The following is a 13,912-nucleotide window of genomic DNA, read 5'->3' on the forward strand; positions in this document are numbered from 1 at the left end:
TATATGAGCTTCTTTATATGGCATTTTAATCATAGATTATATGAGATTTTTTTCATTTTTTCAGTTTGTTTATAGCATTTTGTTGACAATATATTATATGGACAACTCAAAGACTCGCTATAGATCTGATAATAATCTGAGAGCCATATTTGAGACCATAATAATTTCTCTCCTCCTTAAAAGATCTGGTTTAGCATCTGATATGATCTGTTTTAGTCTATAAAAATGTACTTTTAGGTATAACATTTCTTTGTTATTAATAACTACTTCCATATATTCAGGGATCACAGACAGTACCACCACAGAAACAATACAATAAATCACATTATCCATATATTGAACCCTACAGTAGCATAGTTGTGGATAAAACACAACATTTCATAATTTTGGATTATAGAGTTCTCTGGATGAAAATACTTTCTAAAATTTTGCTCCCGACTAAAGCTGGTCTTAAACAAATCCAAGTTGTTCTGGCATTTACATTCAGGACCTTTTTTTTTTTTTTTTTTAACTCTGTACCTCTTACATTTTCTCTATGTCTGGCCAAGTGCAGTTTTAGAATAGCTTTTGTGATGTGGTGAAACTCTGTGCCCCTGCTCCCAGTAAACTATGTTATGAATTTTATCTCTAAATGGGCCCTGAAGCAAAAGGCTGGAATGTGAAATCATGGAAATGCTGGATGTGTATCAGCTGTACCAGTGATCATCAGCCCTTCTGTGTGGCTGATTTGAAGTGTACTAAAATCTTTTGTGTTATTTTATTCTATAAACATTATGTCATGGATATATAGGGTATCCTGAGGGGTGGACTCTGTGTTATATAGTTGGAGGAGAGTAAGAATTAATGGGAGATGAAGAGTCTGTTCACTAATCTTATTTAATGCAATCAAAACAAACAAGATGAAACGGAGAGTCAACGAGAAGTAGGAAGGTCTGATATGTGTGACAGACAAGTACAAGTTAAAAAGCACAAGTGTTACGAGTTTATCACAGCGAATGTCAGGTCAGTCAGGGTCATAGAAAAAACTTTGCTGCTTCCTGCTCATGACCTAGTATAACCAGATAACTTAGTCATGCATAATTTGTGGCAGTATTCTTTTTTTTATATATATATATATTTTCTGTTGTGAAAATGTGGTGACACATTCAGCTTTATTTGAGGTCAGGCTCGCTCAGGCATGTGCTGCAAGAACACGAGGAAATGTGGCATATGGCTGCAGAGCAATGCAATATTTCATATACAGTTGTGCAACACAACAACACACACACACTGTTTTCTTTGACTTTTGAGTTCAGTATGTAATAAAAAAAAACAGAATCAGATGACAGTGTTTAGTGGGCTCTTAATTTTATTTCCAGATTTATTACTCGGCACACTGGTAGGGTTTATGGGTCACTCTCTCGGGAAATACAGCAGATTACTTTAAGCTTTGCTCTGTTTTTGTCTCCAGTCTTTTTTATGCAGGCACTGGATTTTTCTGAATGACACTCTGTTCTGAATGACACTTTAAAAAATAAAATTTTTACTGTTTTCTGTCTTTGCTACATCAGAGAGAATGCTCAAATTTTGTGAAGGTGCTGCAGCCATTCAACCAGACCCATGTCTATGTGTGTGGGACAGGAGCCTTCCACCCCGTGTGCTCCTACCTGGACGTGGGCAAGAAATCAGAGGTACAGGCACACTCTACACCTCCATTGAAGTTTCCAATTCCAATTTCTATCAAACACATAATCCCTTAGAATATAAAAGCTGAGTTTCCTGACATATCAAGTATAAGTATTTAAAGCTCTCAGTGGCCATGAGGGTTAGAGAATTGTCTTTCTAACAGATGATTATATAAGTGCATAAAAAGTGGTTTTCATTCAGCAAAATGAGGTGGAAACGCAGAGTTTCATAGTCTGACAAATTTCCAGTGCATCAGTCTAATGTGTGCTCTTTTCTCCTCCAAATGTCACTGAGTCTGACTGATGTGAATTTCCAATTCATTAAACAGCTATTTACAGATAATTAGATGCAGGAAATCCATCTATCTCGTGTGTAGAAATCATGAACAAAATATGAAATTCCTCTGTAGGGCGTCCTTTGGTGTCACAGAGTTAGAGAGAAATGAAATTTATTGTTTTAATACTTGTTCTGTAAAAATTTCAAAAGGCTTCAATATTTTAAACTGCACCTATTTTACATAATGACTAACATTTATATTATATATTATATCTACAGTGTCTAACGTTATCACACAAGTATTTGTCAAAAACAACTTTTGCATCGTGTCGCAATATTTCCAAAATAGTTTGGACTAAAAAACAAAAACAAAAAAAACATAAATACTATCCTGTGGTCTCTCTAGCTTTGCTGTTCTGGAAGTTGTGAAACGCTGACAGCAAAATGATTTTCCCAGAAAACTTTCACTTAAACGGAAACTACTGTGTATTTTTTCATGACCAAACTTTTTCCAAAAACCGATACTTGATGATATACTGAAGGTTCTGTGCTTGTCTGTTCAACTGTGTACAGGACAGTGTTTTCAGACTTGAGCCCCACGTAGAAAATGGCCGTGGGAAGAGTCCCTATGATCCCAAGCTGCTCACTGCATCCATGCTAATTGGTGAGTTTAAGAGCGGATACCCTGCGCTGTCTGTCTGTGTGTGTTAGAGTGAGGTCATATAAAAACATGTAAGTTAAGATACACCCACTGGTTTGCTCTGTCATTGCAGCAGATATATAGGGTGCAAAGTAAAAGCAAATAACAGAACACAGCCATTCTTCTCATTCATTATAAGTGGACCAGCTTTGTATTTAAACACTGGGAACCCCTCATTGGCACGATTGTAAACTTCTTTTCACCGTGACTATACATCATTTAAGTGGTGGGTGTGGGGTCAGTGACACTTTATTGAGTTTTTTTTTTGCATAGAATCTCATTTTTTTGGCAAGTGAACTTGTGAGCATGCCTTTTCTCTCTTACTCCAATCATTGCCAGTCACATTGCGTTACATCTGAGTGTTTAACCTAGCAGATGGCCATTTTCCAGCCCATCACCCCTAATCTCTGCTCCCTTTTCTCTTTCCTTTCTCACCAGCTTTATTATGTACTCCTCCTATCTCACACCTCTGTCCTGTCCCTCCTCCTCTGACCTATTCATTCATCCTTCTCTCTCCTCTCTTCTTAGCCCTGCCTACGGTGTTAATGTCAATTTCACACTCCTGATGTTCATCACATCTGTCACTGTCTGTTTTCTCTCAGGACTCCAAGTTTATCTATACTGCTAAGCTCCTGTACAATCCCTCAGACTTTTATGCCTGCATCATTGGGGGAAAATCCCTAAAGATTGTTTTCTCATCTGACATTACTAAGCTAACTCTGTTTATTCCTCTTAATCTCAGATGGAGAACTGTATGCAGGAACATCAGCTGATTTCATGGGGCGGGACTTTGCCATCTTTCGCACTCTTGGAAAGCATCACCCAATCAGAACAGAGCAGCATGACTCCCGATGGTTAAATGGTGAGAGAGATGAGGAAAATCCCTTCTGATTATATATATTATATACTGACTCCTTGATCTCAGTTGTGTTTTTGTTTGATTTGAGCTCAGCTTCCAATAGATATGATCATGAGTTCGTCACTGATCTCCTCGTGGACATGGATCTCAATGTATCATCACCTGATTTACATTTATCACAGTTTGGTACTATAAAAAAAGGGTTTGACCTTAAAACAACTTCAAATTAAACTACCCTGAGTGCTAATATATAAGAAAAATATAGAAAAATATACAAGAAGTACCTATAATAACCGGAACTATCATCTCTGTTGATGGAATGGCATACCTCGAGTTTTCAAATGTAGGTTTTACTTACTGTTTTTCACCAGTTAATATTATTCCAATTCATCATATTCTGCTTCAGCTAAGGTGCTGCAGCTTGTCTGCTCATGGCTCAAAATATTGCAGTCCAGACAAAGAACGAGAAGCACATAATTCATTTAGCTGGCCTGTCTCCAGTGGAGCTGTGAAATTTAATATTAAGTGTTGTTATTGCCTTTCAGGCTCTATAGAGGGAAGTCCCTGAGTACATGTCTGCTATTTCACAGCATCTTTAAACTCTCACACAGTATCTAGCACTTGGTTTAAAACTAGATACAGAGCAGTTTTTTCCAGATTAAGAAACACAAAAACTAACATTGACTTTGTGTGTGTCTTTGTCGCTTGCAGATCCTAGGTTTTTAGGCATTCATCTTATTTCAGAGAGTGACAACCCAGAAGATGACAAAATCTACCTGTTCTTCAGAGAAAATGCGATAGACGGAGAGCATACTGGAAAGGCCACACATGCTCGCGTCGGACAGCTCTGCAAAGTACGCAAGCACACAGAGGACATGCAGGATGGCCTTTACAAAGGAAAATCCCAATATACACAATAGCAGAGAGACAAAGGCACACACACGTTCACACCAGCATTATGTGAAATAGCTCCTGTATCTGGAAAAAACACTTGACGGGTGTCTGAGTGGCTTTCATAATGGTAGCTTTCAGGAGCTGTTATCTGTGATTATTTTTAGCCTGGAGAAGAGTGGGCTTTGTTTTGCGCGGTACAACTGCCCCGGAAGACAGAAACCTGAGAGAAATGTCAAATGTCGCCAGAACCTGAGAGGCAAACACACCATCAATGGCAGCACTGTTATCCTAATGCCAAGCTTTGGCACTTATTGGGCCTTTAGCTCCAGGGGATGGTTATGTTAAAGAACTGGCCTCGTATCAAATTTCACAGCCTAAATCCATTTCTTATTCATTTAGCAGGAATTCGGTAGGCTTACTGCAGATCAGTGAGCGATGTCAGCCTCAAACCCCTGTTTAGCTGCACATCATGCCTCCTTCATGACTGCCTGATTATCTAGAATGTCAAGAATCTGCTATCTTCGACACAAGACAAGCCACCCATTATGTAAAATGGGGTATTAACTCCAGCATATGCATTTCTTGGATACACTATAATTTACTGTCATAAATCAACACAAAGTGAAATCCATTTTTATGAGCCAGAGCTTTGTGCGTCTGTGTTTTTGTGCTATGTTCATGAAGACAAACACTACCCTGTAAGGCACAGAGATGCATATTATTAAGAAGTGCACTGGAACAAACGGTTCAATATGTGCTGTCCTCTTTTTGTACAGCATCTAGAATTGCATTATTCACAAAAATATATATAAAAATATACATAGAAATATAGAAATATATTTTAAAAACCCAAACATGGATGCTTATTAGACTTGTTTAATATGTTATAGAATTTTTTTTTGGTAGTTTTGGTAGTTTATTTTGTACAGAGAGTTTATTGTGCATTCACTGAATAAAAAATAGGAATTAGAAAATAATAATAACATGAATGCTAGTATTGTGTCTTTAGTATGCTTTAAACAGTGTTAAAAAAGTGAAAATGACAGTATCACTAAGCATAGACAATAATAATTTTTGCCATGTCCAACAGAATGACCTGGGAGGTCACAGGAGTCTGGTAAATAAATGGACAACCTTCTTGAAAGCTCGACTTATTTGCTCTGTGCCCGGGAATAATGGAATAGACACACACTTTGATGAATTACGTAAGTGATCGCTCCCAAACCTCCACATATTATTTCCTTAATTTGAAATATTTGCACAATATCTTTTTACGTCTTGCCTTTTCTTTTGGCTTTCAGAGGATGTTTTTCTCATGAGCACAAAAGATCCCAAGAGCCCAGTTGTATATGCCGTATTCACTACTTCCAGGTACTGTGGCTCATTTGAAGTAGTTAAATGGTTTTTAGTAGTTCATGTCCATTTAATACACGATTTGTAACTTCAAAATTACATGTGTTTTTCTGTCTCGTTCTTTCTTCTATTAGCAACATCTTCAAAGGTTCAGCTGTGTGTATGTACAGCATGACAGACATCAGAAGAGTGTTCCTGGGTCCGTACGCCCACAGAGATGGACCCAGCTATCAATGGGTGCCCTTCCAGGGACGTGTTCCCTATCCACGACCCGGCACAGTGAGTACAATATCCTCTTTACAAGAGGATGTACTGAAGCTTGTGAGTTCTTGCTTCTTTACAACCAACAATGTAACAGACACTGTTACCTTTATTTGCCCCCACAGTGCCCAAGCAAGACATTTGGTGGCTTTGACACCACAAAGGACCTCCCCGATGAAGTTGTGCAGTTTGCCAGAAGCCATCCAGCCATGTTCAACCCTGTCTACCCCATTAATAATCGACCAATCATAGTCAAAACAGATGTGGACTACCAGTTCACCCAGATAGTGGTGGACAAAGTCGAGGCAGAAGATGGCCTTTACGATGTCATGTTCATAGGCACAGGTAAAACAAATAAAAAGTATAAAGTTTATATCATTTATAACTGAACATTATCATACTGTAGTAAGGAATCGCTTGGAACTACAAAGCAGTATTAACCTAAAATGTGTACTTTCATTATATCCTAGATGCGGGAACAATTCTGAAAGTGGTGTCCATCCCCAGAGGCTCCTGGCATGACTTAGAGGAAGTCCTATTAGAAGAAATGACCGTTTTCAGAGTAGGCTATTTTCCCATCACCCATATTATTTCGTTTTGGAGAATATTCAATCAGAAAGATCTGTTGTTTGTTTTTAATTATTTTTGTTTTATTATATTTTACAGGAGCCTGCAGCCATTACAGCTATGGAACTATCTACAAAACAGGTAGAGACTAAAGTACTGCTTGTGATTAAGCTTTACACAGCTGTCATATTGTAGACATTCATGACAAACAAGTGACTCTTGTTTATATAAGTGTGTCTGAAAAACCGTCCTGAGAAAGCGTTCTCTTATTGGTGACACATCTTGCTTCAGGGTAAAAAGACAGACAAAGACGTGCTTGTCTGCGCAATTTAAACAACAGCACGTTGCCACAGAAACATCTTGATTGTTGGGTTTGTCGCAACAGTTGGGTTGTCAACTGAAATTGCAGGATGAGACAAAATGAGCAGGATAATTGATAATTGTAGTAAAAATGTATCTATCTTTCTTTTCTTGCTCTATTGAGAAACAACATCTGAGCCAAAAGTAGTTCATGAAACCACACTGCCCACCCAGACTTAATAGCTAAACTAAAGCTCCTAAGACATAAAATAACAAATATTTGATGTTTTTCTGTTTACAGCAACAACTCTACCTGGGTTCAGACATCGGGGTCTCGCAGATGCCTCTGCATCGTTGTGAGGTTTATGGGAAGGCTTGTGCTGAATGCTGCTTGGCAAGAGACCCTTATTGTGCATGGGATGGCACAGAATGCTCCAGATACTTTCCCATGGCTAAGAGGTAGTGAATTTCACAGTCATACTTAACATGTTGCCAGTGTGTTGAAGCTGCTTGAGATCTTTTACGTTGCAGCTAATCAGATCTGTAAGACACAGAGCAAGTTTAGGTTTGCCCACAATGGCCTGGACTGGTACTTATATAGCACTTTTGTACTCTAACTGGGAACTCAAAGTGCTTTTTACTAGCCTCATCCACCCAATCACACACACTCTTTTCCATACTTAAGAGCTTTGTTTAACATTTACATACACAGTCACATGTATGCATCAGGGGCACTCGGGGTTCAGTATCTGGTCCAAGGATGCTTCAATAGGCAGACTGGAGTGGCCAAGGAATCCATTCACGACCTTCTGATTGGTAAATGGCCTGCGTGACTTTCGCCCCAATGGAAATGATGCTCCAAAAGCACAATTCACATACAATATTTTATATATTGTCATGCATGTACATAAATACAGCATATTTTATTAGAGCAACTTGCTTTTTTAAAACACAAGTGTTGTCCTGTTAGGGTTTCAATCATAATTGTTTAATAAATTGTGTTGGATAAATCTACGGTCTATACTTCTTTGAGGTAAAACTTGATTATATGAATAGACTGAGGACGTAGCTGCAATTCAGCACTAGAGCTAGGGTGCACTTTTAGTGCAGGCTTTGCGTATTTGCCAAAATCCCCTGAAGGTGCAGGATCCTGTTTCTAGCAGAAAACTAGAAATATAAACTGCCTCATGTGTTGACTGCAAATGAGAGCCAGTGTCAGTGATGTCTGGAGGCTGCCTGGGTGAACCAGGGGTGAGGTAGGTTCGGTGGTGGTTTGGTTATGCCGTAGTAGACGTGGACTGATTGATGTGCGCTTGTGTGGTTGTGCTTTTTGTGCAGCCGCCCACTCGTAGCTTCATGGGGCTTATTGATTTAAATGCTAGCTGCATCCTGTTCTAAGTGTTATATTCGACTCTAATATTTTTTAAGCACCAATATAAAAACTTTGAGTTGGAACATGAGGAAACAAAGATGAATTATTTTTCGGTTTGCTTTGGTGTCTCCATAGTTGCTTAATTTGCTGTTGGTTGAAATATTCTCATGGTAATGCTTGACAATAAACATGAAACTCTATCTATTTTCCATGTGAAACCGACAGAGATGACAGGCTAGAAAGATTTATTAATTTGAATTCCTATGTCACACACCCTATAATTAAAGCTTTCCTGCTAAGCTTTAAGCTGAATGATGCTTATTTGTTTGTGTTGGCCACCAGTACAGCTGCAAATCTCTGCAAATCTCATTCAGATACACACACACACACATACAAAGTGACTGAACACCTATTTTCTTTAGCACACCCACACCCATGCAATCGTTGCTACTTTTGACCTGGGAAAATGTTTATATATATATATGTGTGTGTATAAAAAAATTTTGGTCTGTTTGTTTTTGCAGGAGAACAAGGAGGCAAGATATCAGGAATGGAGACCCACTCACACAGTGCTCAGATCTGCAACACCATGGTATTCTTTTTGATATATGTATATGTTTTATATCATTCAATTAAGATTTTATGTTCCAATGTAGACAATAACATTTCAATATCCAAAAGAATGTGCTAAAACAAATTATAATCAAAGTATTTTAGATTTAAATGACACTGGCCTTTCCTGACCTGATCAAAAAGGGTGGAGAAGATAGTAGAGTTGAATGTGTGTGGTGTCGTATCTACGTGTTTTATGTGTTTTCTGGTGGTTTAAAGATTAAGGTCAGTTGACGTGAAGCTTGTAATTAACACATTAAAGAATCCTCCAAGTCTGCTTTCTGTCGCCAAACCCTTCAGTCTAACGCACTGTAATTGTACTTAGTCCAAAAGCAGGACTGGTCTACTATACTTACTCACTATCTTAATTATACATCTCTTTCTTTAATTGAAATAGACAAAAGAAGAAAATGTTAGCAAAAGCTTCTAAGTTGACAAGGTTTAACCAGAAACTACAAAAAAAAACTTAATAAAAATTGTGGCGTATATATTTAATTGTATGTACAACCCAGATATTGACTAGTAAATGTCATTGTTGTTGTTGCTGCCTCTTTATATGCTGTTTGTGACTGAGCATGATGAGAAAGGAGAACATTTTGTGAATGGCAGTAACTGAATAACCTTCAGTTAATATTTCTAACTTATTGTCTGTAAATAAATCACATAGCCAAAACCTGCAATACCTAAACAAAATTCATTTCTTTCCCAGATGAGTTAAGTGGACAGTCAACCCTCCAGGATAAAACTGTGTACGGTGTGGAGAACAGCAGCACTTTCCTGGAGTGTAGTCCAAAGTCCCAGAGAGCTACAACATACTGGCAGTATCAATCCACAACGGATGACCACAAACAAGAGGTGGGCTTCATCACAGCACACATAATGTGTTTCATTTCAGAAAAATAGATTCAGACTGCATTTGGATCAGTTTGACTCGGATACAGTTTGTCTTGATAGAAAGTAGATAAAGAAAAGAAAGAGACACTGCGTTAGGTAACACATAATACAGGTGACAACCCCCCCCCCCCCCCCCCCCCCCCAATAAAACAACCAGACTAAGTATCTAAGTACTCAGTAAAGTACTGAACTACCCTATGCTGTCAAATCAGTGCTGGTATTCCTTGGCTACTGGAACGTTAAAGGGATGGAACATCCTTCTCTTAAAATGTATTTGGTGTTTTGATGTTAACTCTACTTACCATATAGTCACTGTATAGTAAAGGACTCATTCCTTTTCATCACAGATGATTTCTCAAATCTATACTCCATGTGCATTTTCCCCAAAACCTATTATACTGTAAAATACAAACCAAAAAAAACCCAAAAACTGATGCAGGTATTGACCGTTTTGCAAATACTTTGCACCTACAGAAATGCTTTATGGTTATCAAAAAATCTACTGCAATTTCTGACTGAGGCTCCAGCCCTCCGTGTCGTAGTAACTAATTATTTTCCAAAATCACTTACATTGTATCTACATCTACTTGATATCTTGATACAAATTCAGAATCAACTGGGCCTGCTCAGCATTTTAATACATATTACCAAACTAGACCATTGTTGAATGTTAATTGCATAATTGCAATCATGCAGTGCACCGGTGTAGAAGTACCTGTGTCTGTTATATTTCTTATTATCTCAGGTTGTCCTTGAATCACATACCTGTCGCCTAGCTTTTTTTTTTTTTTTTTTTTTTTAATCAAATACTATAGTTGATTTTTTGGACAGTATAATATGATAATAGATTTCAGATTCTGAATGCATTTTTTCTGTCTTTATCTCTTTGTCCTTCACTCTGCCTCTCTCATCACTGATTCTTTCACTCTTTAGATTAAATCAGAGGAGCGCTTTATCCACACCGAGCAGGGCCTCCTGATTCGCGCACTTAACAAGAAGGATTCAGGCATTTATCTGTGCCAGGCAGTGGAACACGGCTTCATGCAGACAGTTCTAAAAGTTAACTTAGAGGTCATTGACACGGAGCGTCTGGAAGATCTTCTGCATCGTGATGAAGAAGCAGCTAGTGCCCCTGCCCATGAATTTTCCTCTTCTAGAGAAACTCCCAATCAAAGGCTGTGGTACAGGGACTTCCTCTCTTTGGTCAATCACCCAACTCTAAATAGTGTGGACGAGTTCTGCGAGCAAGTTTGGAAACGGGAGAGGAAGCACAAGAGGCAAAAATCTCACTTGGTGCAGAAAGTGCAACTACATCAGCAACAGCAGCAGAAGACTGCGATGACTCCTCGCAACCACATGCATGCTCAAGGGCTGGCAGCCAAGTGGAAACACCTGCAAGAGAGGCAAAAGGGTCGCAACCGCAGGACCCATGAACTGGAGAGGGCTCCCCGCAGTGTGTGACTTACAAACCTTGACTGTTAGCACAGACTTTTAACCACACTCAGTTCTCATTCAGTAAACTCATCCTGTTTTAATCCTCTGTTCTGAGACACAGATTTCTTCCACAAAGAATGGAACTAGAAAAGTTAAACCTCAAAAAGTAGATACTACCCTGAAGTGTCAGCTGGAGTGTTCTGTGCGTGGGAAGCCATGTTTACAGTTCACCAGTATGGAGGACTGCAGGAATCAGGATGTTGTATCACGCAAGACCATTGGAGCATGTTATCTTAGTTGGCTCATGTGGTCTGAATACTGCAGAGTGACATATCCACCTTAAATACTCTTGTGGAGGTGGATCTGACAGTGGTATGCTTTTAACTGTCAGTGCAGATAAACACCCGATAATTTCTGCTGCAGAAATACGAAACAAAAGTAGCTGAGATTATACGAATAAAGTCTTGAAAATTAAAAGACTCATCAACAACAACAACAACATGAAGCTCATCAAAAGGACACGATGCCCGATCACTGCAAGAAATCCAGAGGAGCATTTATCATTCATAAAAAAAAAACAACAAAAAAAACAAATTAAGTAACTAAAATGTGTAAATACTGTATTCTGTAACATCTGCTCATCTGAAAGGGAATGCTTGTAGTTATCAAGTTGCTTCATGTTGCTTTCCCGTGTAGAAATTTATTTTTAAAAAAAAATCTGTCAAAAGCTGTTGTAAACAAGGTTTTGTACATGTCTGTGTCCTACCCCTAGATAAGCTTCCAAAACAAAGACTTGTTCTGTTGTGTTTTTGGGTTTTTTTGTAGTTATCAGATTCCTTCTAGCCTCAACATTTAAAGTTAAGTGTCAGTTCACAGTATATGGATGGCTGCCAACTCTATCGTTTCAGTATGCCAAATCTCATTCTGAGTTCTTCCATATTTATTTAATTATACCTTGTGTACACTTTGTCTCCTTTACTTGTGTATTTATTGATAAACAGTTCTGTACATTGTGTGTTTCCTTTTTTTCATGTGCAGGAGGCTTCTTGGAGGTTAATGTTTGGTTTGATTAAGTTGATTTGCAGGACCAATCTAATCAAATGACTGTATTGTCTGCAGTAGGACTGGAAGTACAGTATCACAAGTTTTGTTCAGTGTCAAATGCATTACATATCAAATGTACTGAGCAATAAGCCAGTATCTATACTTTTATTTTTTCCCTTTTATTGACTCATATCCATATTCTTCACAGAGCAGTGACAGTCTTTTTTCTGAATATGATGTTAAACGATATCCACGCAAACACAAACCTGGAATGTAGCTGTGAACACCATGTAAATATAAATACTATGGTATATGTTTGAGAAATATGACAGTATGTGCTAGTGCATGTCAGTGCTATTGTAGTGTTGCTGTTTTACTATGGCATTGATAACCAGTCTGATGTTGTAGAGTTCAATTGTTTGCTTATCTAGTGGACAGTAGTTATTATTTGAAAGCTGTACATACTATTTCTGTTAGGACTCTAAATTGTATACTTGATATAAAACAAGAACTAAACATAATCTCTATGGATTGAAATGGCCACAGACCAGTGAACAACAGTAACCAGTTCAACTCTGCAGCACATTAGTATGCCAGATAACATTGTGTGTTTGTGAGCTTCATCTGCTTTTGGAAGCCAAGACAGAGGAAGATGAGAAACAGCTGGGGCCAGCCTCAAGAAATGTGAGGCTCACAAATCAAGTTAAACACCAGTTGTGAATGTGCATGTATGATAAGATCATGATTATAAAGAGAAAATGTGGGGGACCTGTAGTGCACATGGAGTGGCTCTGAGGAAATGAAGTGCTGCTCTTGCTGCTTTTTGGCATGATGATGGTGATGGTGATGTATTCTACTGATCTAATAAATGTCTTTTCATAAAGTGCTAGCTTCATTAAATCTGTTTTAATATACTATGCCCTGCTGCTTGCATGGTATATAGCGAGCTCGTGTAGTGTAGATGATCAGATTAGATCTTAAAATACCTTTTTGGTACATCTGCATAGTAATGAGGAAAACTTTTATTCCCCCATGTAACGTATCCTTAATATTGGGATTCATTTAATGGTGTACTTGTCTTTTCTCTGTGCAGACAAGAACTGCTGTATGGTACATACAAAACTGACTAATTAATGATTTATAGCTGAAGCAATTAACATAAGAGATATTAAAAAATCAATGTTGCTTAAAAAGACAGCCCAAGTGCCTCTTATGGTGTGTATTGAAAAAAGTGAAGCTGTGTACTCTTGTGTGCCTCAGGCAGTAGAGTTACTGTAAGTTGATATTAAAACCTTGATGGGTGATGTGCTGTGAATAAAACATTAGACCCCTACAGTCTCTAACTGAAGCCTAGCTGTTGTATTTGCATGCCGACGTGAGCTGCAAACATTTGAACTTGGACTTTCGACATATGCAATTCAGACAAAAATTATAAAAAGGAAAAAAATGAAGAGGAGAAAAAAAAAGTTACCAAAACTCACCCGTGGAGGGTGTGACAGCGTAGCCTGCCGCAAAATATTAAGTGTGTTGTACTACCGCCCTCTGGTGGTTATTTTACCACAGCACATATTGTAAATTCTCTTCTATATGATTGTAAAGCATTTACTGTAGTCATAAAAGTGTTTCTTATACATTTTTGGTCCTGAAGCTGCTTTTGGAAACACAGCAGACTTGTTTTATC

At 38.2% G+C, this 13,912-nt stretch overlaps 1 protein-coding gene across 3 annotated transcripts in view; it reads left to right on the top strand.

Annotated features, from left to right (window-relative positions):
- Positions 1–11,781, top strand: part of sema3ab (sema domain, immunoglobulin domain (Ig), short basic domain, secreted, (semaphorin) 3Ab) — a 61,205-nt gene extending 49,424 nt beyond the window's left edge. For all 3 annotated transcript variants that reach the window (XM_085166635.1, XM_085166636.1, XM_085166637.1), the window contains 14 exons: positions 1,551–1,670; positions 2,515–2,605; positions 3,384–3,503; positions 4,212–4,354; positions 5,485–5,599; positions 5,696–5,765; positions 5,882–6,026; positions 6,134–6,353; positions 6,479–6,570; positions 6,675–6,716; positions 7,177–7,334; positions 8,772–8,839; positions 9,569–9,714; positions 10,687–11,781. In XM_085166635.1, coding sequence (XP_085022761.1) covers positions 1,551–1,670; positions 2,515–2,605; positions 3,384–3,503; positions 4,212–4,354; positions 5,485–5,599; positions 5,696–5,765; positions 5,882–6,026; positions 6,134–6,353; positions 6,479–6,570; positions 6,675–6,716; positions 7,177–7,334; positions 8,772–8,839; positions 9,569–9,714; positions 10,687–11,214 — 2,058 coding nt within the window. In that variant the 3' untranslated portion in view covers positions 11,215–11,781. The remainder of the gene's footprint in view (positions 1–1,550; positions 1,671–2,514; positions 2,606–3,383; positions 3,504–4,211; positions 4,355–5,484; positions 5,600–5,695; positions 5,766–5,881; positions 6,027–6,133; positions 6,354–6,478; positions 6,571–6,674; positions 6,717–7,176; positions 7,335–8,771; positions 8,840–9,568; positions 9,715–10,686) is intronic.
- The last annotated feature ends 2,131 nt before the right edge of the window (positions 11,782–13,912 follow it).

This window comes from Neolamprologus multifasciatus, chromosome 7 (assembly GCF_963576455.1).
Source record: "Neolamprologus multifasciatus chromosome 7, fNeoMul1.2, whole genome shotgun sequence".
In the NCBI taxonomy this organism is placed as follows: domain Eukaryota; kingdom Metazoa; phylum Chordata; class Actinopteri; order Cichliformes; family Cichlidae; genus Neolamprologus; species Neolamprologus multifasciatus.